The sequence below is a fragment of the Pseudophryne corroboree genome, chromosome 4, assembly GCF_028390025.1.
Source record: "Pseudophryne corroboree isolate aPseCor3 chromosome 4, aPseCor3.hap2, whole genome shotgun sequence".
In the NCBI taxonomy this organism is placed as follows: Eukaryota; Metazoa; Chordata; class Amphibia; order Anura; family Myobatrachidae; genus Pseudophryne; species Pseudophryne corroboree.
Window position 1 is genome coordinate 507,070,166 of NC_086447.1, and position 16,537 is coordinate 507,086,702.

The window sequence follows — 16,537 nt, forward strand, 5'->3', positions numbered from 1 at the left end:
ACTTCATCAGTGGTTCACACTGCATCTAAAGTCTATTGTTGTGTGCTCACCCATATTGAGACTTCATTAGTGGTACACACTACATCCGATATTACATCTTGCCATCGATGTTACATCTGCTACAGCATTGCCTCAGTTCCTATGCCTAAGTTACTGCATTATCTGTGATACAGATTATTGGAGTTTATTACTAACTGCCGCTAACTATACTATCTTGCGTGCTGAATAAAATACTTATTTTATTTTGCAATCTCTGTTGTTTGGGTTAAACCTTCGGGCCTATGCTCTAGTACACCACATCCTGGTTAGTGGACATGAACTTAATCAAAGCTCCCAGGTTCACATACCATTCTGCCCCTATGCCTGAGATCTCTACTGTCCAGAGTCAGACCTCAGGCGTGACAGTTAGCACTGGCCTAATGGATTCAGCCAGAGAACAGACCCCACCCACCAGCCCTGTACAACTGTTTTCAGCTTGTCTAGAACATCAAGAAGCTGCGCAGGGTCAGGTAATTCATTGTCTGCAAGACCTCTCCTCTCGGCTGGATAATTTACAGTCTACCCTCCGTGGTTCAGGGGCTCCCAGTGAACCCCAGGTGGACTCGTCACCTCCAACTGCTTCAGCTGTTGCTCGTCTCCACCTGCTAAGTTCGATGGTTCCCCTAAAGCCTGTAGGGGATTCTTGAACCAATGCGAGATCCATTTTGAACTGCAGCCCAGAAACTTCCCGAAAGAACGTGCTAAAGTTGCATATATTATCTCTCTCCTGTCCGGTTCAGCTCAAGATTGGGCGTCGCCATTATGGGAAAGATAAGACGCCCTCCTGTCATCATATAAGTACTTTGTGGCAACTTTCCGGCGAATATTCGATGAGCCTGGGTGAGTGACTTCAGCAGCTGCAGATATATTACATCTTCGTCAGGGATCTCGTTCTGTGGGACAGTATCTTGTACAGTTCCAAATTCTGGCATCCAAACTTACCTGGAATAATGAGGCACTGTACGCAGCATTCTGGCATGGTCTTTCTGAGCATGTAAAAGATGAGCTAGCTACTCGTGACTTACCTTCAAAGTTGGACGAGCTCATCTCTTTGTGTACCAGAGTTGACCTCCGTTTTCGGGAACGTGCAATCGAACATGGAAGAGCCAATCAATCCAAGGTGCAAGTCTTCTCTACAACTCGTCCGGTTTCCCCAGCTAAAGAGGAGCCAATGGAGGTAAATCGCTCCTGCCTGTCTCCACAGGAGCAACAAAGATGCTGCTCTGCGCACCTGTGTCTCTACTGTGCTGCTCCTTCGCACATGATTAATGCATGCCCAAAGCATCAGGAAAACTCCAAATCCTAGCCTGTCAGGGAGAAGGCCGGCTAGGAGTAATTAAATCTTCTCCATCTATAAGTGACTGTATTCTACCAGCTTCTTTGCAAGTTTCCCAATGCTTCAAGACTGTTTCAGCCTTATTAGATTCCGGAGCAGCAGGGAATTTCATGACTGCAGAACTGGTTCAGCGGTGGTCCCTTCCCACTGAAAACCCATCACATCCTGTGTATCTCACTGCTGTGGATGGCGGCAGAATTCCAGATGCTACTATTAATTGCAGGACATTGCCTCTCCAAGTAAAAGTGGGAGTCCTGCATTCTGAACTGTTGTCTTTCCTAGTGATACCCAGAGCCACCCATCCTCTGGTTCTTGGCCTGCCTTGGCTCCGCCTCCACAACCCCCAGATCGATTGGAAGACTTCTCAAGTCACAGCCTGGGGGTCCTCTTGTCTAGGTACCTGTCTTCAGCGGGTCCTTCCGGCATGTACTTCAGCTCCCAAATTTGCTGATATTCCACCTCATCCATATACTGAGTTTACAGATGTCTTCAGTAAATCCAGCACAGATGAACTTCCTCCTCATATGGAATTGGACTGTCCCATAGACCTTGTTCCAGGCAAGACTCCGCCCAGAGGACGTACTTACCCTCTCTCGCTTCCTGAGACTCAAGCTATGTCAGACTACATCAAAGAGAATCTTGCCAAGGGGTTCATTCGACCATCCTCCTCACCTTCTGGAGCGGGTTTCTTCTTTGTGAAGAAATAAGATGGCAGACTGCGTCCGTGTATTGACTATCGAGGTCTCAATGACATTACAGTAAAGAATCGGTACCTGTTACCTCTCATCACCGAACTGTTTGATCAAGTCAGTGGAGCCACCATTTTTATGAAGCTGGATCTGAGAGGTGCATATAATCTCATCTGTATCCGGTAGGGTGACGAGTGGAAGACGGCCTTTAACACCAGGGACAGTCATTATGAGTACCTCATCATGCCTTTCGGACTCAGTAATGCTCCAGCAGTCTTCCAACACTTCGTAAATGAAATATTTTGTGATCTGCTCTACCGACACATTATCGTATATCTGGACGACATTCTGATCTTTGCAAACGATTTGGAAGAACATCGATTTTGAGTGAAAGAGGTTCTATCTAGTGGTGTGCACCGGAAATTTTTCGGGTTTTGTGCTTTGGTTTTGGATTCGGTTCCGCGGCCGTGTTTTGGATTCGGACGCGTTGTGGCAAAGCCTCCCTGAAATTTTTTTGTCGGATTCGGGTGTGTTTTGGATTCGTTTTTTTTTTACAAAACCCCCTCAAAAACAGCTTAAATCATAGAATTTGGGGGTGATTTTGTTCCCATAGTATTATTAACCTCAATAACCATAATTTCCACTCATTTCCAGTCTATTCTGAATACCTCACACCTCACAATATTATTTTTAGTCCTAAAATTTGCACCGAGTTCGCTGGATGACTAAGCTAAGCGACCCAAGTGGCCGACACAAACACCTGGCCCATCTAGGAGTGGCACTGCAGTGTCAGACAGGATGGCACTTCAAAAAAATAGTCCCCAAACAGCACATGATGCAAAGAAAAAAAGAGGCGCAATGAGGTAGCTGTGTGACTATGCTAAGCGACCCAAGTGGCCGACACAAACACCTGGCCCATCTAGGAGTGGCACTGCAGTGTCAGACAGGATGGCACTTCAAAAAAATAGTCCCCAAACAGCACATGATGCAAAGAAAAAAAGAGGCGCAATGAGGTAGCTGTGTGACTAAGCTAAGTGACCCAAGTGGCCGACACAAAGACCCAAGTGGCCGACACAAACACCTGGCCCATCTAGGAGTGGCACTGCAGTGTCAGACAGGATGGCACTTCAAAAAAATAGTCCCCAAACAGCACATGATGCAAAGAAAAAAAGAGGCGCAATGAGGTAGCTGTGTGACTAAGCTAAGCGACACAAGTGGCCGACACAAACACCTGGCCCATCTAGGAGTGGCACTGCAGTTTTCTAGCGAGAGGATGAGTGCTTTCATCCTCATGTGAAGCTGAACCACTAGCCATGAACATAGGCCAGGGCCTCAGCCGTTCCTTGCCACTCCGTGTCGTAAATGGCATATTGGCAAGTTTACGCTTCTCCTCAGACGCTTTTAATTTTGATTTTTGGGTCATTTTACTGAACTTTTGTTTTTTGGATTTTACATGCTCTCTACTATGACATTGAGCATCGGCCTTGGCAGACGACGTTGATGGCATTTCATCGTCTCGGCCATGACTAGTGGCAGCAGCTTCAGCACGAGGTGGAAGTGGATCTTGATCTTTCCCTATTTTACCCTCCACATTTTTGTTCTCCATTTTTTAATGTGTGGAATTATATGCCAGTATCAATAGCAATGGTCTACTACTATATATACTGCGCACAACTGAAATGCACCACAGGTATGGATGGATAGTATACTTGACGACACAGAGGTAGGTAGAGCAGTGGCCTTCCGTACCGTACTGCTATATATCCTGGTGGTCACTGTCAGCAAACTGCAAAACTAAAATGCACCACAGGTATAGAATCTAGATGGATAGTATACTTGACGACACAGAGGTAGGTAGAGCAGTGGCCTTCCGTACCGTACTGCTATATATACTGGTGGTCACTGTCAGCAAACTGCAAAACTAAAATGCACCACAGGTATAGAATCTAGATGGATAGTATACTTGACAACACAGAGGTAGGTAGAGCAGTGGCCTTCCGTACCGTACTGCTATATATACTGGTGGTCACTGGTCAGCAAAACTCTGCACTGTACTCCTCCTATATAATATACTGGTGGTCCCCAGTCCCCACAATAAAGCAGTGTGTGCACAGATATATGCAGCACACTGAGCACAGATATGGAGTACTTTTCAGGCAGACAACGTATACTGGTGGTCACTGGTCAGCAAAACTCTGCACTGTACTCCTCCTATATATATATACTGGTGGTCCCCAGTCCCCACAATAAAGCAGTGTGAGCACAGATATATGCAGCACACTGAGCACAGATATGGAGTGTTTTTCAGGCAGACAACTTATACTGGTGGTCACTGGTCAGCAAAACTCTGCACTGTACTCCTCCTATATAATACAGCTGCTCCCCAGTCCCCACAATTAAGCAGTGTGAGCTCAGATATATGCAGCACACTGAGCACAGATATGGAGTGTTTTTCAGGCAGACAACGTATACTGGTGGTCACTGGTCAGCAAAACTCTGCACTGTACTCCTCCTATATAATACAGCTGCTCCCCAGTCCCCACAATTAAGCAGTGTGAGCACAGATATATGCAGCACACTGAGCACAGATATGGAGTGTTTTTCAGGCAGACAACGTATACTGGTGGCCACTGGTCAGCAAAACTCTGCACTGTACTCCTCCTATATAATACAGCTGCTCCCCAGTCCCCACAATTAAGCAGTGTGAGCACAGATATATGCAGCACACTGAGCACAGATATGGAGTGTTTTTCAGGCAGACAACGTATACTGGTGGTCACTGGTCAGCAAAACTCTGCACTGTACTCCTCCTATATAATACAGCTGCTCCCCAGTCCCCACAATTAAGCAGTGTGAGCACAGATATATGCAGCACACTGAGCACAGATATGGAGTGTTTTTCAGGCAGACAACGTATACTGGTGGTCACTGGTCAGCAAAACTCTGCACTGTACTCCTCCTATATAATACAGCTGCTCCCCAGTCCCCACAATTAAGCAGTGTGAGCACAGATATATGCAGCACACTGAGCACAGATATGGAGTGTTTTTCAGGCAGACAACGTATACTGGTGGTCACTGGTCAGCAAAACTCTGCACTGTACTCCTCCTATATAATACAGCTGCTCCCCAGTCCCCACAATTAAGTAGTGTGAGCACAGATATATGCAGCACACTGAGCACAGATATGGAGTGTTTTTCAGGCAGACAACGTATACTGGTGGTCACTGGTCAGCAAAACTCTGCACTGTACTCCTCCTATATAATACAGCTGCTCCCCAGTCCCCACAATTAAGCAACTAATACATTTTCCCCATTTAGTTTATAGGCTGCCTGATTGTTCTTAGTCCCAAAGTGCATAACTTTACATTTGTCTGTATTGAACCTCATTCTCCATTTATCCCCCAGACCTCAAGTCTAGATAAGTCATTCTGAAGAGACTCTACATCCTTATCTGAATTAATTACTCTACATAGCTTAGTATCAGCTGCAAAAATGTACACTGTGCTTTCCAGTCCCTCTCCTAGGTCATTAATGAATATATTAAACAACAATGGCCCGAGTACTGAACCCTGTGGTATTCCACTGAGCACTGAAGCCCATTCAGAGTACATCCCATTAATCCTCACTCGCTGTTCCCTATTGAACAGCCAATTATTCACCCAAGTACAAATAGTGTCCCCTACCCCAAGCTCCCTTAATTTGAGAATTAGTCTCTTATGTGGAACTTTGTCAAAGGCCTTAGCGAAGTCCAAAAAGATCACATCCACTACATATAAAGAATATTTCAATAATATATGCAGTGGTGGGCCCAGATGAAAAAATTTGCTCTGGGTCCACCTCCTCCGTCCCACTTGAAGTTCAAAATATGCCACACGGCAGTAGGTGATGGGGAGAGAGAGTGTAACAGGGAGAGGCAGAGGGTGACGTGGAGAGGGTAATGGGAAGAGGTAGATGATATGTGAGGTCTCTGTAGGAGGGAGTAAAAGGGTTCAATTGGATTGAAAGGGTTTACTGGGATATGAAGGTAAGTATCAGTTGGAGAGACAGGCAGAATAAAACAAGAGGGTTTAACACGAGAGCTAAGGAAAGTTCAGAGAGATAATTAGTAATTACTGACATACCTGGAAACATCAATAATATGGAAATTAATCGCAGGGTACTGTATTTCCTAAATACACCATCACCCTGAACAAATGCAGCAGCTTTTTTTCAATAGAATACCACTACAATGCAAGTAATGAGCAGACTGGCATAAAAACTAGAATACACATCTTTTGTTATGCAGAGGGGGAATAACCTGGGGTATGGCAGAGGAAGTCAGGCAGGGAGGTTACATAACATGTAGTACAGACATTTATTAGGGTCTGGCAGAGAGTACCTGGGTGCAGTCAGGGCAGCAGTGACGCTATGCTAGTGACTGCTGCCAGACATTCATACATACACTGGCCGCTTACCTTTTCCTGCCTGCTTGGGTTACTCTGATCCTCCATCTTGCTGACTCCACCACTGGGCTCAATGTTATTGCTGCTGCAGATTCACCTGTGTCCCCCCAGTGAGATGCTGCTGCTAATGTAGGGCACTGGCTGGCCTCCTCCTACTGTTGGTGCTGCTGTACAGATGCAGGGGGAAGAAGGGCAAGGCGGGTGCTGTTAGTGCTGAATCCAGGGTAGAGCTTCCGGGCAAGGCCACTGCTCTGCTACCCACAACTCTGTGGTAGCCGGACCCTTAAGCATCCATATGTCACTCATCTGTACCCCACACACATCACATTAGTAGGGCTGTGTGGAACCAGGGCAGCTGGATAATGTCCACATCCCACCACCGTTGGAGATTTGTGTAAGTTCTTGAGGCAGTGGAATACTCTGTGGTGAACCAGGAATCTCCTGCAGGACATGGGCTGGTAGGCAAATATGTATCACACACTTAGTAATGTGTGTGACGACCTCCATGTCAGTAAGTTGCGTGTGTGATACGGCCTCCATGTCAGTAAGCTGCATGAGTGGGAAGCAGCTGGTGGGGCGTCATGTACTCAGGATGGCTGCAGGTAAGTCACAAGGCCACTGGAAGGCTGTGGATTGGGAGGCACATAGCAGGACTCAAGGCTAATAGTAGAGTACGTGACACATTACTTTAACAAAATTATTATGGGTATGTGGAAGTGGCTTCCGAGAGAGGTGGTAGTGGCTAATATAGTGATGCAAATAAAAATATGCCTGGTTATTAGGGATTATAAAAATAAAACAAACTAGATTGCCCTAGAGGTTCTTATCTCTTGTCAATTTGTATGTTTTTGTTTATACATGTCAAATAACATTAAAGTGAAGAAAGAGCAGCGTGGATGTGGGAAGACAGACTGGCACAGTATGGGCCTATAGTTTTTGCTTTATAGTTGCTCAGGCCTTCAGTTGCATAGGGCCTCTTTTAAAGAGTCTTGATACCAATGTCATTTTTAGTTTTTTATAGCAGTGACACTAATGAATATTATAACTACAGAAACTCTTTTATTCAAATTCGAAAAATAATGAAATTCTGATCATTAAGGCTGACACCTTAATGATCATGTTCCTTGCACAGTACAGATATGGTACAGTATGCCATTACAGCCTGTGGTTAACTGCATACTCCACTCTCATGGAGTGAGATTGCTGCTACTCCAAAAAATGGTGGAGCTGCTAATTGACAGATTTGTGTGCTCACTGAAATACAGCTCCGGAATTTGGTCCTTCCTCACCCCCTATACCAATAAAACCTTCTCCTGTGATGTCAACAAACTCTTGATCGCAGAGAACCTAGTAACATCCCTATCGAGGAGATGCAAGCCAGGAGCTGCAACAGACCATGGCCACTTTCAAACTAAAGCATCAGGCCTATGCCCCAGAACACAGCAGCATCTCACTAATGGTCCATTGGTGCCTGACAAGTTAGTACTTATACTATGTGCATAATAAGCTATAATCAGCCATTGTGCATTGTAATAATCATGCTCTGATACTCTGGTATTGTGAAATGTTTCTTTTATATCCTACAGTGTGCTGCAGACACTTTGTGGCACCTTATACATTTGTAAAAATAATGATAATAATAACAACAACAACACATATTTTCACATTTCACATTAATTTGAGCTACCATAGATAACAACAGTACGATAATACAATAAATAATACAATAAAAAAAAACCCCGTAAGAATAATGATAATTATTACAACACGTATTTTCAACATTTCTGAATAATAATATTGAGTTGAGCTACCATACATCACCATACCCTCCAATTGTACCTTTTTAATAGGTACAGTACCTTTTCTTTTATGGTCTGTACCGATTTTTGGCTCTCCAAACTTCCATTGAAAGTATAGGAAAAGGGGCGTGGCCATGCCACCTTTACACACGGCCAAGCCCCTTTTTCGGATTTGTACCGATTTTTCTGTGTAAAATGTTGGAGGGTATGCATCACAACAGTACGATAATACCATAAATAATACAATAAAAAAACAAACCATGTTCTCACATTTTAGAGTGATTTTTCCTACCTGTGGAATGAGCTGTGTGTTTAGCAACCTTGCAACTGCAATAGACACCTCCGAATAACTATCTCCAATGACGGCCTTAACTTTGGGTGTATAATCTGAATAGTTGCACTTGAATTCCAGGATTTCCTCAGTAACATTGTGTGTAGAAAGAAAACGTAGTGCGGCTGACATGGCCAATGTGGTGTCAGAGCATGTGTCGTAGATTTCGTATCCAAGTTTAATTCCAGGTATGAGTGAGGAATTGTTTATCATCTCAATTGTGTGGGTCATTGCCAGTATTTGCAGAAATCCCTGCATCTCAAACCTGTCAAATACAACCAATATTATTATCAAATTAAATTAATTGAATTATAGCCAAAGAGATTTTTAGTGAAGAGCTTTTTATCTTGTCTATGGGGGTAATTCACACCTGATCATAGCAGACAAATTTGTTAGCAGTTGAGCAAAACCATGGGGGTCATTCAGACCCGATAGCACGCTGAATTTTTTGCAGCCGTGTGATCTGGTCTGTACTGCACATGTGCACGGGTCGCATGCGAAGGCACGTCGCTTGCCAGCGACAGGGGTCGTTGGGCAGCTACGAAGCTAACGAAGAAAGCGATCGCACTGGCGATCGCAAAAAGATTGACAGGCAGAACGCGTTCCAGGGCGGCAACTCACTGTTTTCTGGGAGTGTCCGGAGAAACGCAGGCATGCACAGCCGGCCCGGAGGAGGGTTCCTGATGTCACAGTCGCCCCGGATCGTCGCAGCATCTGAGTAAGCCCTGGGCTGTGCAGAAACTGCACAAACTTTTGTTTGTGCAGCTCACTGCACAGCTCATCGCACCCCTGCAAAGCCCTTAACCCCCTCCCTGTAGGCGGCGATTACCTGGTCGCAGCAGTGCAAAAAATAGTTCTGAATTAGCCCCCATGTGCAGTGCAGGTGGGGCAGATATAACACGTGCAGAGAGTGTTAGATTTGGGTGGGGTGTGTTCAAACTGAAATCTAAATTTCAGTTTAAAAATAAAGCAGCCAGTATTTACCCTGCACAGAAACAAAATAACCCACCCAAATCTAAATCTCTCTGCAAATGTTATATCTGCCCCCCCCCCCCCCCCCCTTGCAGTGCACATGGTTTTGCCCAACTCGTTCTTTCGCCAGATGATATTGGAAGTGTCAGAATGTTCAGCTGATTTTGTGAGTGTTAGAATTTTCTAATGATTGCTATTACCATTCCAAATTTGCATTATATTCTAAATTGCTGTAAATTCTAACTTAATTGTAAATCAAATGTGTTTGTAGCCGACAAAAGGAGTCCTCAATGAAACATTGCCACACAGCAGTGGCAGAAAAGAAAAGTTGTGCACCATGGAATTGTTGTTGGCCCCTCCAATCCTCCCTTATGTTGAATATTAAAAATAACATGTACAGTTTAACAAACCAAGCACTTCAGCAACAGGTTTGACCCTGAACACACACAATTTTTTGTTCTTCTTCTTTATTGTTTTCTTTTTGTGTTTTTTTTATATTTATTTTTTAACAATTGACAACAACTTCACAATGCATCTCACAACGCTTATATTTATTTACACAGTAGCATGGCACCTAATGAGCATAACTGAACACACAAATTGTACAAAAAAACATGTATTTTCTGGGGGGTTTTCCAGAAATTACAACTTAACATGCGACCTCACTGTGCTTATATTAATACAGTGACATGGAACCTACTGAGCTTTATTGGACAGTGGACACACATGAGTTGTACAAAAAAATAAACTTTTTTTTTTCTTTTTCACAAACGACAACAACTTCACCAAAAACATTTGCGGGCACCAGTGTGCACTGTGCACCAATAAAAGTTTAATGCTGCACCTGTATTTTGAGCTCTGGGCTACACTATGGGCAGTTTCATGCTTAGCACCAGTGTGCACTGTGCATCATTAAAGGATTAATGTCTGGTGGCTGATTAATACCCCTTTTACACCTACGAGCACGGGTCGCAGCCGGGAGCCTGACACGGGAGCTGCCCCCTGCTGCGACCCGTGCTCGGTCCCTTTCCCATTAGCAGTCACAACCCGGCATATGCCGGGTTGGTGACGCTTCTAGCTACACGGCAGGGGCGGCGCAGGGAGATCACATGATCTCCCAGCGCCGCCCATCCATACAGTGTAAACGGGAGCCGTGTCGCATCGACACGGCTCCCGTTTACACTACACCCTACCCGGATCATTCCCGTGTCCTACCCAGGTAAATAGCCGGGTAGGATTCACGGGTCACTTGATCCGGGTTTACCCTTTTCCACTTGCCAAAAACACGGGTAAATGCGCGCCCCCGTGCATTTACCCGTGTTTTTTGAGCTAGTGGAAAAGGGGTATAATAGAACACTGTCCTGTAGGAGCTGTGGGCTGTGTGCACCAGTAGATTTATTGATAAATAATTTGCTGCCTTGACAGTCAGACTCTCTAGTGTGCTCTCTCTCCGGAATCCTCCTGTGTGAAATGGTGCCCAAATCATCACAGGAGAGACATATATCAAATCCAAAACAGGCATGATCTGATACCAGGAAGATTACATTTTGCCTCATTTTGGAATCTGAGCTTGTGGGGAAAACCCGAGCCACAGCTCGGATTCACTCGAAAACTGTAAGTTTGGGTGGACTCGGTTACCTAGAAACCGAGCCCACACATCCCTATCTCAAGCACTCAACAATCACAACAGTATATGCACTCCTTTCACCATCCTTGGCTTCCAAAGCCTCCATCTCTGACCTAGCTCAACCTGACACTCAACAATGAATGGTTGACTACATCCCAGAAACAGGTTGAGGTGACATGTTGCTCCACTTAGGATAATGACTTGCTTACTCCCTCATCTGATCATCTCTGCCAAAATGCCCTTTACATTGAAGTTTCCTGCACCTTTCCAGCATATCATTCTCTCTGCTTAGACACTTGTATTTCCAAATAAAACTCCCTTTTTAACTACCCTAGCAAGCTTCACAGTTATTGTAGTACATACACCAGCATACAGGGCATCCGGAAAGTATTCACAGAGCTTCACTTTTTCCACATTTTGTTATGTTACAGCCTTATTCCAAAATGGAATAAATTCATTTTTCCCTTAAAATTCTACACACAATACCCCATAATGACAACATGAAAAAAGTTTTTTGAGATTTTTGCAAATTTATTGAAAATAAAAAACTAAGAAATCACATATACATAAGTATTCACAACCTTTACCATGAAGCTAAAATTTAGCTCAGGTGCATCCTGTTTCCACTGATCATCTTTGAAATGTTACTACAGCTTAATTGGAGTCCACCTGTGGTAAATTCAGTTGATTGGACATGATTTCAAAAGGCACACACCTGTCTATATAAGGTTCCACACTTGATAGTGCATGCCAAGCATGATGTCAAAGAAATTGTCTGTAGACCTCCGAGACAGGATTGTCTCGAGGCTCAAATGTGGGGAAGGGTACAGAAAAATATCTGCTGCTTTGAAGGTCCCAATGAGCACAATGGCCTCCATCATCCATAAGTGGAAAAGTTTGGAACCACCAGGACTCTTCATAGAGCTGGCTGGCCAGCGATCGGGCGATCGGGGGAGGAGGGTCCTAGTCAGGACCCAATTGTCACTCTGTCAGAGCTACAGCTTTCCTCTGTGGACAGAGGAGAACGTTCCAGAATGACAACCATCATTGCAGCAATCCACCGATCAGGCCTGTATGGTAGAGTGGTGGTAGTATCATGCTGTGGGGATGTTTTTCAGCAGCAGGAACTGGGAGACTAGTCAGGATAGAGGGAAAGATAGAGAGAAAGATGAATGCAGCAATGTAAAGAGACATCCTGGATGTAAACCTGCTCCAGAGCGCTTTTGACCTCAGACTGGAGTGATCTTTCATCTTTCATAATGACAACAACCCTAAGTACACTGCCAAGATATCAAAGTAGTGGCTTCAGGACAACTCTGTGAATGACCTTGAGTGGCCCAGCCAGAGCCCAGACTTGAATCCGATTGAACATCTCTGAAAAGATGTGAAAATGGCTGTGCAACGACACTTCCTATCCAACCTGATGGAGCTTGAGTGGTGCTGCAAAGAGGAATGGGCGAAAAACTGCCCAAAGATAGGTGTGCCAAGCTTGTGGCATCATATTCAAAAAAACTTGAGGTTGTAATTGCTGCCAAAGTATTGAGCAAAGGCTGTGAATACTTCTGTACATGTGATTTCTTAGCGCACCTCCCACAGTCCCCCTCCGATGGTGATCTGCTGTGGCAGGAATGAGGAGCCGGCAGCGCACTGAGAGCAGACACCAGTGACACATGAGGCAAGTGGGTTGGGGGTGGCATTTATTATGTGTATAAGGGGCACTGCTTCCGTAAACATGTGTATAAGTGGCACTACTACCGTGGGTATGTGTATAAGTGGCACTGATACTGTGGGCATTATTATGTGCATAAGCTGCACTGATACTGTGGGCATGTGTATAAGTGACACTGCTACCTTGGGCATTATTATGTGTATAAGCGGCACCAGGGCTGGATTAAGGCAGGTGGGGGCCCTGGGCAACAAACGCATGGAGGCCCCTACTGCTGAAATTGCTGGGAAAGACACCCCCCTCCTCCCCTATGGGTAAACACACATAACTTCCTGCAAAAGATACTTGCCCCCCCAGTGCATGTACACACACACACACACACACACACACACCAATTGCTGCCAAAGATACCACCGCCCCTCAACACTCACTCACCCTGGACGTGCCTCAGCCTGGCCGGTGACAGCAGCACACGCCGGCGACTCAGTCTGTGTCTCGCGGAATAGTGAAGGGAAATTCTCGTGACACTGACTGAGCCCCTGGCGTGTGCTGTATACGGAGCTACTCGGTGGCCACAGCTGGCGTGTGCTGTTTCTGGAGCTCCTCAGTGGCTGCGGGAGATGTTTTCAATTTAAAAATCAAGGGTCTGTGGGGGCAGGAGTATAAGCAGCACTGATACTATGGGGATTATTATGTGTATAAGCAGCACTGATATGTGGGCATGTGTATAAGCGCCACTGCTACATCATTGTGTATAAGTGCCACTGATACTGTGGGGATGGTGTATAAGCAGTACTGATACTGTGGGCATTATTATGTTTATAAAGGGCATTGCTACCATGGGCACTCTGTATAAGCAGCAGTGTGAGTAAGGGGCACCACTCTGTGGTGTAATATTAAATAGAGGCACTATGGACAGTGTAATGACAATAAGATTGTGCTACTGTGTGGAGTTCATTTGAATTGGGGGGTATTATTTTGTGGACACAACCCTTTCCTTGTGATACCACATCCCTTTTTTGCGCCGAGTACCTTTGGCTTGCGCTGCTCCTTTAGACAGTATGGGGGTTATGGCACAAATTTGTAGTTTACAGGGGGTGCTGGACACCCTACCATCACCCCTGGCTCCACCTAATGGAAGGGGAGCAATGACGGGGAAAATTAGTTTCACCACCTCTCTGGAACCACTTTAACCCCTGGTTATAGGGTGTAAGTTTTCAGGCAACAAACCTAACATGTATGCGTCTTCTCGCGAGGTTTCATACCAGGAAACAATCGATTTTTTTAGGCCAACCGGAATACAAGTTTCACTATGCAAATTGCACAGTTCAATAGAAAGTCACACATTGGCACCCAAAGTCACCTGATTTATGTATCACAAATCCAAAATAAACCCGATACTCCATTTTGTCCTTTTATTAGAGATGTGCACCGGAATTTTTTTCCGGGTTTTGTGGTTTGGTTTTGGATTCGGTTCCGCGGCCGTTTTTTGGATTCGGATGCGTTTTGGCAAAATCTCCCTTAAATTTTTTTGTCGGTGTGTTTTGGATTCGGGTGTTTTTTTTCAAAAACCCCTCAAAAACAGCTTAAATCATAGAATTTGGGGGTAATTTTGATCCTATAGTATTATTAACTTCAATAACCATAATGTCCACTCATTTCCAGTCTATTCTGAACACCTCACACCTCACAATATTATTTTTAGTCCTAAAATTTGCACGAGGTCGCTGGATGACTAAGCTAAGCGACCCAAGTGGGCGGCACAAACACCTGGTCCATCTAGGAGTGGCACTGCAGTGTCAGACAGGATGGCACTTAAAAAAATTGGCCCCAAACATCACATGATGCAAAGATAAAAAAAAAAAAGAGGTGCAAGATGGAATTGTCCTTGGGCCCTCCCACCCACCCTTATGTTGTATAAACAGGACATGCACACTTTAACAAACCCATCATTTCAGCGAGAGGGTCTGCCACACGACTGTGGCTGAAATGACTGGCTGGTTTGGGCCCCCTCCAAAAAAAGAAGCAATCAATCTCTCCTTCTCAAACTGGCTCTACAGAGGCAAGATGTCGACCTCATCATCATCCTCCGATTCCTCACCCCTTTCACTGTGTACATCCCCCTACTCACAGAGTATTAATTCATCCCCACTGGAATCCACCATCACAGGTCCCTGTGTACTTTCTGGAGGCAATTGCTGGTAAATGTCTCCATGGAGGAATTGATTATAATTCATTTTGATGAACATCATCTTCTCCACATTTTCTGAAAGTAAACTCGTACGCGGATCGCTGACAAGGTGACCGGCTGCACTAAACACTCTTTCGGAGTACACAATGGAGGGGGGGGCAACTTAGGTAAAATAAAGCCAGTTTGTGCAAGGGCCTCCAAATTGCCTTTTTCTTGCAGTATACGTACGGACTGTCTGACGTGCCTACTTGGATGCTGTCACTCATATAATCCTCCACCATTCTTTCATTGGTGACAGAATCATATGCAGTGACAGTAGACGACATGTCAGTAATCGTTGGCAGGTCCTTCAGTCCGGACCAGATGTCAGTATTCGCTCCTGACTGCCCTGCATCACCGCCAGCGGGTGGTTTTGGAAATCTGATCCTTTTCCTGGCAGCTCCAGTGGCGGTAGAAAATGAAGGAGGAGCTGTTGGCGGGTCACGTTCCACTTGACTTGACAAGTGTCTCACTAGCAGGTCTTTGAACATCTGCAAACTTGTGTCTGCCAGAAAGAGAGATACAACGTAGGCTTTAAAACTAGGATTGAGCACGGTGGCCATAATGTAGTGCTCTGATTTCAACAGATTGACCACCCGTGAATCCTGGTTAAGCGAATGAAGGGCTCCATCCACAAGTCCCACATGCCTAGCGGAATCGCTCCGTTTTAGCTCCTTTTTCAATCTCTCCAGCTGCTTCTGCAAAAGCCTGATGAGGGGAATGACCTGACTCAGGCTGGCAGTGTCTGAACTGACTTCAAGTGTGGCAAGTTCAAAGGGTTGCAGAACCTTGCACAACATGAAATCATTCTCCACTGCACTTGAGTCAGGTGCATTCCCCCTCCTTTGCCTATATCGTAGGCAGATGTATAAGCTTGAATGGCCTTTTGCTGCTCCTCCATCCTCTGAAGCATATCGAGGGTTGAATTCCACCTCGTTACCACCTTCTGCTTCAGCTGATGGCGGGGCAGGATCAGGAGTGTTTGCTGGGGCTCCAGTCTTCGGCACGCGGTGGCTGAATGCCGAAAGTGGCCCGCAATTCTTCAGGCCACCGACAGCATCTCTTGCATGCCCCTGTCATTTTTTAAAAAATTCTGCACCACCAAATTCATTGTATGTGCAAAACATGGGACGTGCTGGAATTTGCCCACATGTAATGCACGCACAATTTTGGTGGCGTTGTCCGATGTCACAAATCCCCAGGAAAGTCCAATTGGGGTAAGCCAATCTGCGATGATGTTCCTCAGTTTCCGTAAGAGGTTGTCAGCTGTGTGCCTCATATGGAAAGCCGTGATACAAAGCGTAGCCTGCCTAGGAATGAGTTGGCGTTTGCAAGATGCTGGTACTGGTGCCGCCGCTGCTGTTGTTGCTGCGGGAGGCAATACATCTACCCAGTGGGCTGTCA

General features: G+C 45.3%; 1 protein-coding gene across 1 annotated transcript in view; it reads right to left on the minus strand.

Annotated features, from left to right (window-relative positions):
• Positions 1–16,537, minus strand: part of GPRC6A (G protein-coupled receptor class C group 6 member A) — a 143,301-nt gene that overhangs the window by 78,247 nt on the left and 48,517 nt on the right. Inside the window, exon 2 of the mRNA XM_063919332.1 lies at positions 8,600–8,903. Within this exon, the coding sequence (XP_063775402.1) occupies positions 8,600–8,903 (304 nt within the window). The remainder of the gene's footprint in view (positions 1–8,599; positions 8,904–16,537) is intronic.